The 11,948-nt window shown below is 40.7% G+C and overlaps 1 protein-coding gene across 1 annotated transcript; it reads left to right on the top strand.

Moving 5' to 3' along the window:
* Positions 1-659: 659 nt before the first annotated feature.
* TRMU (tRNA 5-methylaminomethyl-2-thiouridylate methyltransferase) lies at positions 660-11,113 on the top strand (the record flags this gene model as incomplete). The annotated part of the gene is made up of 10 exons (XM_009867114.1): positions 660-825; positions 2,855-2,961; positions 3,509-3,631; positions 5,378-5,550; positions 6,492-6,545; positions 7,074-7,140; positions 7,966-8,066; positions 9,085-9,229; positions 9,476-9,558; positions 10,905-11,113. Coding segments are annotated over 10 exons (1,166 nt in total), but the record flags the coding sequence as incomplete, so codon positions are not given.
* Positions 11,114-11,948: the final 835 nt, after the last annotated feature.

Genomic DNA, 11,948 nt, shown 5'->3' with positions numbered 1-11,948 from the left:
TTGGTTGCCAGAAGAGCTTGGGTTTACGTTAGCTGTAACAAAAAATAAAAAATCCTACAGGAACTCTAAGGAGAGAGTCCAGAGGAGGCTGCAAAGGTGACCACAGGTAGGAGCCTCGGTCCTGCGTTTTGAGGGAGTTGGGGCCGCTCAGCCTCAAGGAGGGAAGGCTCCAGGGAGACCTTACAGCAGCCTTCCAGTACCTGAAGGGGGCTGGGAAGGCTGGGGAGGGTCTCTTTGCAAGGGCTTGTGGTGATAGGAGAAGGGGCAATAGATTTAAACTAAAGTAGCGCAGATTTAGGTTAGCATGGGGAGACACTGGAACAGGTTGCCCAGAGAAACTGGACACCCCGTCCCTGGAAATCTTCAGGGCCAGGTCGGATGGGGGTTGGAGCAACCTGGTCTAGAAGGCAGGCAACAGGGACAGCAACCTAGGGGCGGCAGGTGTCCCTGCCCATGGTGGGAAGTTTGGAACTAGGTGAACTTTAAGGTCCCTTCCAGCTCAAGCCATTCTATGATTCTATGGAAACTTCACCGGAGCCTGCTTAGTACAGGATTACACACATCTGAAAGAAACAGTTATACAATGTTGGAAAACACAGGTTTGGGGTTGAAGCCATAGGAATTTCACTTTGGAAGTCATTCTTACCTTCATTTCATAGGCTACCAGGTGACAGGTGTCTTCATGAAGAACTGGGACCCTCTGGATGAACAAGGAGCTTGCTCCATTGACAGAGACTGTGAAGATGCTTACCGGGTTTGCCAGAAGCTTGATATTCCTTTTCACCAGGTTTCGTACGTGAAAGAATACTGGAATGAAGTATTCAGGTAGAAACATCTTTAAAATAGTATGTTGGTATAGTGCCATGTTACTGCAAAACGTGAGGATGGGTGATTAATGGGCAAAGGTGATTTACTGCAGTGTTATGAATACTAAGAGAAAGCACTGAAGCCTTTTAAAGACGGGAGGAATTGTTTTTGCTCTCATTCATAGTTAATGTCAGAATTTATATGTTGATTTTAATTTGTTTGTTATTTTTAAAATTAATAGGAGATTTCTCCTTAGCTATTGTAAGTGTGTAAGAATTGCTTTATTGTGACTGATTTCTTCTGCTTCCCACATACTGACCCAACTTTATTGCAACTTGAGAAAAAAACATTTAATGGGGTGCTATTAATGTCTGTGCGTAATTTGTGCAGTGAATTTTACATCAATATATACTGAATCCAGTTTACCATGAAATGAGCTCTGAGCAACCTGATCTAGTTAAAGATGTCCCTGCTCACTGCAGAGGAGGTGAGCTCAATGACCTTTAAAGGTCCTTTCCAGCCCAACACATTCTGTGAAATGGTTTTGAACTAGCCTTGCTTCTCTAAATGCACAATAAATGTGAAACTCTTCTCTAAAAAGGATGTTCAGATTTTCTGTGTGAATTTGTTACACTTTAAGGGAAGAGAGTTCTATATAGAAAAAGCTGAGAGTTTTTCTTGGGAGGCAGGAGAAGGAAAGTATTGGTGGAACAACATAATTTATCTTTTATGCACTCAACATAAGTACATAAAAGTTGTTCCTTATCTTGTAGTGCTGTTGTTATGTAGTCTTAGAAGAACTGAGGAATAACCTAATCATGCTACATCCATTTCACATTGAAATGACGTGTTCTGGGAAATTTCACTCCATTATTTCCTCCTGGTATGAGAGAATGAATAAATGTTATCAAAACTCTTGAGGGATGGGGTGTCTGTAAATGACAGTGAATCGAAGATCATAGAAGATCAGCTTTTCTTTTGCTTCTCATCATTTACTAGTACAGTGTTCCCTGCAAGTGTAACGGTTTATTCCAGAATCCTTTTCACTTTACTGTCATCACTGAGCTTTGAATTTACTCCTCCTCTGGATATCTCTTTAAGGGGTCATTCATCAAAAAGACACCTTTTGTCGAGAGAGCTCTTCCAGGTCTTGTCTTTCCCATGGGTTGTACAAAGTCTGTTTCAGATCTTTAGATCAGAGAGAGCTTCACAGGCATCCTTCATTGCCTGCTCTCCAGTTCTGCGCTGTACTTGAAGTGCTGAACTGAAGTGAGCCTGGCTCTGTGTTCAGTCTATCCCGTGTATTCTTGTGGTACTTACAAAGGCGTATTTTTTAATCATGGGAGCACAGTGCTGAGACAGTGCAGTGATTTGACCAGGTGCCCACACAGCCGCTCTATCACACCCCCTTCTCTGCTAGACGGGGGAGAGGATATATCAGAGGGCCCATGGATTGAGATAAGGACAGGGAGATCACCCACATCTAGTGTCCTGGGCAAAACTGACTTGATTTTGGGGAAATTAGTTAAATTTATTAAAGAACAAATCAGAGAAGGATAGTGAGAAATACTTGAATTTCTTGAAGAAAAAAAAATCAGGAAAAAGTCTCTATAAAATTAAGCCCCATGACTAGTTACAATGGCATTATTGCAGATTAAGTTGTTGTCCGTTCAGCTGAGACACAGTAACTCCTGCGGTGTGCTCCACTGCACTGTCACCTTGAAAAGTTAAACAGGATTGTTTAAATCTGAAAGTGAGTATTTCCTAAGAGTTGAGTAGGATGTGCACAGTGGGCAGACATTCCTGAAGGAATATTAATCTACTAAGACACAGTTGCAGTGAGTGATCGTTTTACTGTGTCACCTGTGCATTTTGGAGAAAATTTTCAAAACATTTTTTACAGGTCAAAGTCGAATGGATATTTTATTTCTTACATAAGATAGTGTGACTGGGTCTCAAGTTTTCACGTTTAAACACATCATTCAGTCTTGAATGGTATTTTGCAGTGTTAGTAATTTTGATACACGTTTGAATCTTTATTTTACAGTGACCTCTTGAAAGAATATGAGTTGGGAAGGACTCCTAATCCTGATATCGTGTGTAACAAGCACATCAAATTCAACTACTTTCTCCATTATGCTATGGATAACCTTGGTAAGGCATTTTCGGGTGTGTCGGTACAGAGTGTGTCCTGGAAATGCTTAAAGGGTGCAAACTCTTGAAAAGGTGGGGAAAAACATGAGTTTGTATGCATGCCTAGTGCACGTATCTCTGTGGCAGTATTTCAATATTTGCAGAGTATTTGGTTTTAAGTTTGTTTTTACATGTAGAATTGCAGAATAGGTCAGGTTAGAAAGGACCTTTAAAAGTCAGCTGATCCAGCCCCAGGGACGTCTTCCACTGGGTTAAGTTGCTCATATGCAGGAGCAGATTTAATTCAGGGAAATACATCGAGCGGGCCATTAAGTTTTACATCCTAAAGTTGTCCTTAAAGTACAGAAACACAAGTGCTGGCGTGCTGATGTATTCATTATTATTACGTTTATTATATAGATAGCAGGAGGACGATTATTGTCAGTATAAGACTTCTCTAGAAATTTTCTTCCTTCTTTGCTTTCTGCTTTTCTTCTGTGTTGTTTACAACCCTATTTTAAACTATGAATTTCAAGCATGTGCGTGTGTCTTTTGTTTTTCTTGATAGGAGCAGATGCAATCGCTACTGGGCATTATGCTAGGACCTCCCTAGAGGATGAGGAAGTGTTTCAGCAGAAGCATATTAAAAGACCACAAAGACTTTTCCGAAACCGTTTTGAAGTTAGAAATAGTAAGTGGTTCCTTCATTTTTTGTTTCATCCTAGATATGAAAGAGAAATTTAAACTGTATTTGGTGTCACAGAATCAGGGGAGTTTGTTACCTTACACACAATGACTACCATTTAAACCCCAGCCTTTGTAGCTGGTTCATTGTACAGAATGGGATGTGCATTAGCCAAAACTACTGTGACAAGTAAAGTATGGCATTTTCTGCTTTAAGAGTTCTAATCCAGGTGATGAGTTAAGAACAAGCATTTCAGTGGTAATCAGTGTTCCGGAGGAGCTATAATGTGGATTAAGGAGTCAGGGCTGTCTTCTGTACCCTGGAGAAGTTTTTATTAACTATTTCCATGACTCGGATAAAATTTTATTTTTAAATGTTTCTTGTGTTATGGGGAATGTACTTTTTGGCCATTTAGTATTTAGAATAATAGAGTCTTAGAATGCTTTGGATTGGAAGGGCCCTTTAAAGGTCACCTAGTGCAACCCCCCTGCAGTGAGCAGGGACATCTTTGAGTAGATCAGGTTGCTCAGAGCCCCATCAAGTGCATCCAGGGATGGAGCCTCCACCACCTCCCTGGGCAACCTCTTCCAGTGTTTCACCACCCTCAGGGTAAAAATTTTCTTCCTTATACCTGAATCTACCCTCCTTTACTTTAAAACCATTACCCTGGTCCTGTTGCAGTAGACCCTCTGATAAAGATGGTCCCCATCGTTGTTATAGGTGCCCTTTCAGTGTTGAAATGCTGCAGGAAGGTCTCCTGACACTATTACAGCTTGGAGAGCAGTGTAGGGATTTCAGCGATAGCTCTGCAGTGATACATGATGCTGTAAAGGAACTCAGATGAAGTTCTGGTGAATAACGAGGAGGAGGTTATATCCAAAGGGAAGGGAACTTGCAGACTACCACCGTGCAGAGTTGCCGCAGTGATGTTTTTGTGTTACAGCTTCCCTGCTTTGATTTGTTTGTTCTGGACTTAAAGGCATTTTTTTGTTTCTTTGCTTTAATTTTATTTCTTGGAAGTTGAAATGGCTCCCGTGGCTTACGACAGGCTGAGATTCACAGTTGTTTTGTGATGTTCTAAACAGGCTTCCTGTCCTGTTGCTCAGATTTTGTATTATTAGTTGTGGCAGAACTATTGGCCTGTAGTTGGTGTGTGTTTCAGTCAAAAACCACATAAGCAGAGTTTGTACAACAGCAGAGCTCTTGACTCTTAAAGAGACTGGAGAGAACATGACTGAAAGACTATAGCCATTTTATTTCATCTGGGCAATCAGGAGACATTGTCTCTTTGAAAGAAAAAAGTCAAATTTTCCTCTCTGAGCATTGAGAATAATCTCTTCTCATGGTTCAAATCACTGATGTATAGCAATGCAATTTCAGGACAAACCAATGTGTTTTCAACAGCATGCTCTTAAAATACTCGAACCTTTATTCTCTCTTTCACATGAAATGTGAAAGTTTTTTTAGTTTTTCATTTTTTTGATCTTGCTAATGACAGCTGCAGTATTGTAGTAGATGACGTGACATAAGACTTTGTAAAATTCTGCACTGTGTATCTTTCTAGATCTTTATAATGGTGAGAAGATACTCAAAGTTTTTCAATTAGATTTTGAAAAACCTGAAAAATGCTGGTTTTGACCTATATTTGGAAGAAATAAAACTAAAATGTTCATTGTCAAACAGGACACTAAAGGGAGTTGAACTATTAAAGCGGGTTTTGTTGAGATGCTTTATGTGTTTTGCACTTTGCAGCTGTGAAACTCCTTCAAGGAGCTGACCTCTTCAAGGACCAGACCTTCTTTCTAAGTCAGATCTCACAGGATGCTTTGAGGAAAACCATTTTCCCCTTAGGGGATTTAACAAAAAATTTTGTAAAGAAGATAGCGGCGGAACACAGCCTTCATCACGTGCTAAAGAAAAAAGAGGCATGGTAACACTTAAACTCTTTTGATTTGTACTTCTCTCTAAAATAGACTTTCCTGAACTGTTTTCAACTTTAATCTGTAACAACTCATCTGTTCCTGAGCACCATGATAGAATAGATGGGGAAATAGTTTTATAGTGGTCTGCTTGCTTAAAAGTATTTTCATGAAATTGTGGTTAGTTGTGTATTTTAGCTTGCACCTAATTTGTCTGCCATTGTACCTCACAAGAACTAAGGTGGTTGTGTTAGGCTGATGTGAACTTTAATTCTCTGTCACCAGCAAGTGAGACGCCTTTGGCCTTTGTTTTCCATAACTTTTAAAGTCTTTCTCACTGTAATTGTTTTTCAGTGTCTGTGTAAAAATTGGATCATACTGGTTTTCTGCAGTTGCTCTTTAAAAAAACCAAAAAGTTCTGTTTCTCTGAGAACTCACACATCATGAGTTGATCCTAAAGAATGTAATGCAGGCAGCAGTTGTTTTGCTGATCTTGATTGCTTTCAGTATTTATATTTCTCCACTGTAAATAAGTGTTGGAAGAATGTAGGCAGTAACTGAAAGGAAAAGAAAACTCTCTTTATTTTTGAAGGTTTTTTCAAGAGATAGACCATAGCTGTATAATTTGCATTACTTTTGTACTTTAATCTGAAGGAGACTTCTATTTTTAATATGCATACAATATACACACCAAGATAAATGTATTTATTTATTACACGTCTTCTCTTTCCTGTTATTTGTCTTTTCTGTGCTTACAGCTCTCGCTGATACTGTGTAGAATTAGTTGATCTGTTTGGAGCAGACGTTGTGGTTTTGTTTATTTTATTAGATGACTGGTGTGGTTTGGGATACATGGGGAAAAAAAGTCCATTTTGGACTATTAATAGACATTATTTCAAATGTTTTTCCTCTGCTTTTATGGATTCAATACCACGTTTCCTTTTCAGAGTATGGGAGTCTGTTTCATTGGTGAAAGAAACTTTGAAAATTTCCTTCTTGAGGTGAGCAACATTCAGTCTAGGACAACCTTTACGTGCTGTTCTGGTGTTCAGTAGTGATTTAGAATGCTGCCTGCCGAAAACATCGCCCACGGCAAGTAGCGAGGCTTTGCAGTCCCAAGCCTACCCAGAAGCTGATGCCAACAGCCTGTAGGAAGTATCTTGCCCCTCTGCCACTGAACAGTTACTCCCTGTAGCCTTTAAAAGGAGTGTGTGAACTCGCCCTCCTGTGCCTGCCAGGCTCTGCTAAGCGGTTGGGATGCGAGAGGGGCAGATGGCTGGATCCTGCTGTCTCCTGGCGTAAGTGAGGATGGGGGGAGCGAAGCCTGGAATTGCTGCACGTAGGGACTGCCCTTCCTACTTTTCTCTCTACAACAGCGTCAGGGCAGAGGCAGGAAGCTGCCTGGGCGGAGTTTGCTTCTTGAAAAGTTGTTTTCTGTCTTCAAGGGAATGTAGTGACAGAACCTGAAATATACTGTAAGGGTTTTTTGGGCCATCTCATGACTTAAACAATCTCTTTCTATTTGGTAGTATTTAGAACCTCAACCGGGTAACTTTGTTTCCATTGAAGATAAGAAGGTGATGGGAACTCACAAAGGTAATTGGCTAACCTACCTTAATCACTGCTTTTGGATAAATGAAACAATAGTGCTTGTATTTGGAGGGACAAATTCTGGGAAATTCCAAACCAGTCTACTTTTTTTTTCTCCGGTTTGATAAGCATGGAAAACTTGGTTTATACAACAGTAGAGCCTTGGAACCACAACAGATTATTGACTATTTGTTCCATGTTACAAGAAAGTAAATTCTAATTATTAGGGTTACTCTGTTGATAGTAAGTGGTTGCTAATTTAATACTGATAGACCACTGTTCGTTTAATTCTTTGAAAATGACTGTGCTTTGGTGTCAGATTCCTTAGTACCTAAACTTTGCAGAAAAAATACAAGGTGCACCTCAGTGATGTGCAGTAGGACATCACCAGACATGGGCAGCTTCCCTTTTCCTTTCCTTCTGCGTGTCCTTCCCTTGCTCTCCTCAGTTTTGGCTGCCAGAACTGAGGTCTTCTCCCAAGTAATTTATGGAGGTAGGATGTTCTAGTGTAAAAGTACATAAAAGTGAGGGAAACTGGTAAGACCTAGTGGTAGCAAAACCACAAATTGAAGTTGAAATAGATGTTTGTCTTTTATAAACTCTTAAGAATACCACAGTTAAAATGGGTTATTTTAAAATCCTGTGCTTCAGGTACAGATGAAAACTTCCAAGCAGACGTCAGTTTAGTTTATGATTGCCACACTTCTCTAAGACAACTTGGTTCGTTGTTCTTTGTTTAGCATTGGGGTTTGGGGAAAATTACTTTAACATATTTTCTGAAAGTAAAAGATTAAATGTTGCCAGCTGCATTATATTTTCCTATTTCTTTAGGTTGGTTCCTCTACACAATAGGCCAAAGGGCTAGACTAGCAGGCCTGAAGGATGCTTGGTTCGTTGTAGATAAAGATGTCAGCACCGGAGATGTCTTTGTGGTGAGTTAATTAACGCTGATGTTGCAAATGACTTCTCCTGTATGGAATGCGATTCTAACCTGGGCAGAATTCCTGGCTTTCCTCTTGGGGGAAACAAGAACCAACTAGTTCAGTGTCAGCAGATTTGAAACATCTTGTCCAGACTGGCTTTTCTAGAGTACAAATTTGGGTTAGATTTTGGCAAAGAGCTTTCCCAAACAAAGGGCAAATACTGAAAAGCATCAGTTGTTCTACCGAGCTCTTATTTTCTACTCTAAAACCTGAGGTTTTTTAATTGTAGGTCTTATGACATAGCATATAAAATGTGTTTACTAGGTATTGCTAATTTTGTTTTCTAGTAATTGAAGCAGTAGCCTGTAATACAGTTTTATCGTTTTGAAAACTGAGGCAGAATATATATAATACTGCAAATAAATGTTAATGACTAATCATGAGGTGACTGGGAGTTGTACAGCTTGCTGGCATTCAGCAATACCAACTGCATGAACAGCATGGCTGTTTTTATTCTTAGTTGATACTGATGCAATTATAACGAGGCGTTCTTTTACTTAGTGATGTGCCCAGGGTGAAGAAATCGAATGAGAATTCAGAGGAAACAAGCAGGACCACTAAGAATTTTTGTTTTACGCTCAGCAGTAAGGTTGTGTGTGTGCAGTGCCTTTGTTAAGGAGTTATTGTGTTGAGATATTGGGAGACAAGGGAGGAGGCATCTTGTTGAGGTAGGTAAGGAGGGCAGTAGGTGCCTGAACTCAGCCTGAAGAAGGCAGAAATAGGATGGGAGGAAAAAGAATACAAGAAGTGACATGCCTGTGAGATGTAGGAGACTGACAGATAATTCAGGCTTGCTTTAGCCTATTTTTTCATTAAAGGATTCCACCTGGAAGCTGATTAAGTGCTAATAAATCCTTGTTATCTTACTCATTTTGATACGGCTTGATGCTTCTTCTATATTTCATGTTTTACAAGTTACACGCTCTCTGGCAAAAACATCAGCCTTAAATAAACGTCGTATTTTAAGGCACCGTCGACAGATCACCCGGCGCTGTACAGAGACCTGCTGCGGACCAACCGAGTGCACTGGATAGCAGAGGAGCCTCCTGCAGAGCTCGTTAGAGAGAAGATGATGGAATGTCATTTCAGGTTTCGGCACCAGATGGCACTGGGTAATCAAACCTTGTTTTGTTTTGTTGTTGTTTTACTCAGCTGGTGAATCTGCGGTAGCTGCTCAGTGTAGTTTTGCAGAAATAGTCGAAATGACTTGTTTTACCTTTCTGTTTCTGTCGTGTCTTTATGAAACAGTTCTGTGTAGCAGTATCGTGACTTGCACCTGTTTAACCTAGTGATGAAAGTTTTTTCTGTTTTAATGTGAATGTATTAACTGGAAGGTGTTTGGCCATTTTTTGCTCCAGTGCCCTGTGTGCTGACTCTAAACCAAGATGGGAGCGTGTGGGTGACACTAGTGAAGCCAGCAAGAGCTATCACACCTGGCCAGGTAAGTTATTAGAAGTGAGTTTCTTTTCCTTTTTTTATTTTGGCTTATCTGGCTAATGAAACAGAGCAGTGTTTTATTAGCTGGAGCAAAATAGTTAATTTATTTGCATGTGAGAGTAGTTAGCTCTGTTTTGACTATTTGTCAGCTGTTTAGAAGGAGATTCTAGTTTTAAATGGTCTATTGTTCGTGTAACCTAAGAAGCTGGCTTACTAGTTTTAGAAAAACATGAAAATATCTCTGATACTCAATTATACGTGCAGAATTGGAATCTCTTGTTGTCTTCAAGAAACAGATTTTTAAAAAAGGCATGTCTGCTTAGTATGGTTTTAGTGTTCAGATTTATTGAGTGAGTGTCCAGTGAACAGTACTGAGGAGAGGCACTGTGTAGTGGTAAAGATAATCCATCACATCCTAAAGCAGCAGTTCTCAAGCATTTTCAGCGTGCCCTCTCCCAGCACACGTTCTGCGCTCCCTCTCTCCCCAGAACTCAAGGGCCTGTGGGACACATCAGGAGGGAAATTGTGTGAAAAGTGTTGTAACAGAAAGAGGGAAATGCTTAAAAGAAGTGAGAAGAGCTGAGAAGACTCACAGAATCACAGAATGGTAGGGATTGGAAGGGACCTATGGAGAATATTTTGTCCAACTTCCCCTGCCAGAGCAGGATTACCTAGAGCAGCTTGCATGGGATGGCATCCAGGCGAGTTTTGAAAGTCTCCAGAAACGGAGGCTCCATCACGTCTCTGTGCAGCCTGTTCCAGTGTTCAGAGTAAAGAAGTTCCTCCCCATCTTTAGACGGAGCTGATGATAACTTGGCATGAGAAGCCCCTGACTGCCAGGAGCTGCTGGTCGGGTAACCAGGCTCTTTACTGCAAGGTAATGAGACAAGGCCAGGAGGTCTGTGCTTCTCCTCTCCTGCAGGACCCTGCTGAGCACGTCAGGGAGCCCCAGTCGCTTCCTTCCACGTGGTCTGCTCCAGTAGCCCTTGGTCCTCTCCCTATTTTGAGAAGTACCACAATAGCCTGGGCACAGTTGTCTGGGGAAGGCCCAGCGAAGATGCACATGACGTTAAGTCATCTGCTTTGGGAGAGGAAGCTTGCCAGCATGATCCATTCCACCTCAGTAACTGTAGAATTTTGAGATAAACTTGCAGAAGCTCATGATGGAATTTCTACCAACCTTTTTGTATTTACACTCATATGACCCAACAAATCCTTTGTGTACTTCTTTAGTTTTTCGGATTTAGTCAGACCAAGTATAAATGAAAATGCTCACTGTCCAGCAGGTCTCGCACGACCTGGAGTTGCTCACTGTGCCGTTCGCAGCTGCTGATTGTGTTTATCCCCTAGTTTGCCGTGTTCTACAAGGGTGATGAGTGCTTGGGCAGTGGGAAGATCCTAAGGATGGGCCCATCGGTGTACACCATGCAACAGGGCAAAAATCGAGAGGAAGGTCCCAAGAAGGAAGAAATCGACAAAATAGAACCAGTGACGTAACACACGGATTTAGTTATTGAAGGACTTCAGAGAACTTGCTGACTGAGAATAATAAAAACAATAATGCACATATTTTTTTTAATCTCTGTGTGCTGAAGGTCAGTTGACCATCAAGTCCCAGCTCTTGACTGTTAGCACTGAACAGGTTTAAAACTTAAGCCAGTTTGGTACAATTTTACAGGACTGGATGGTGATTTTTACGTTGGTATGTATCAAGGGGTGTCTTAAAATTATTCTGTAATAGCAGTTACACATACAAGAATTTTAATATAAAAATCATATCTGAAATCATAAATTTATCTTTTATGAGTGAAATACTTCTCTTTTTTCTTACTTGAAGATACCTGTCCCTAGGTAAAGTACATACATTGTTTTATAGTAAAGGTATGTTTGTGCTTTGAACTCTAGAAAAGGAATGAGTGATAAATTTAAGTTCAGCATTTTGAATGAACTCCAAGCAACAGATACTTAGTTTTTATTTTATATAGTTTTATAAGAAGTGCTTGGGATTCTTAAGGTGTATTGAATACTGGTTTCAGATGTCTGCGTAATTCAGAATTACAAATGTAGGGGCTTAAAAATGGTCTCGTTAAATTTTTTCACACAACTGACTTCATCATCATCATGGCTGGACTTCGAGAACGAAGACATGGGAAGGGCTCTACCCACACGTGCTACAAGCGCGCTGATGGCTAAAAAGGCCGATGCGGGATAGGCAAGTCCGGCTGCAAAAGGCACAGTGGAAAGTCTCCTTAGGCGATATTGGTGAGGCACGGTTCTTTCTGCCTTGTCTTTTCTCCTCAAGACTAATTCTCTGTGTGTTCTCAAAGGAGGCAGCAGCGTTATGGATGGTGTGTCTCCACGTCTCCCGATTGGAGGCCAGAGTGGACCACTGAT

This window comes from Apaloderma vittatum, unplaced genomic scaffold, assembly GCF_000703405.1.
Source record: "Apaloderma vittatum isolate BGI_N311 unplaced genomic scaffold, ASM70340v1 scaffold14433, whole genome shotgun sequence".
Classification (NCBI taxonomy): Eukaryota; Metazoa; Chordata; class Aves; order Trogoniformes; family Trogonidae; genus Apaloderma; species Apaloderma vittatum.
Note: the sequence above shows the minus strand (reverse complement) of the source record. Positions and strands in the feature narration are given on the sequence as shown.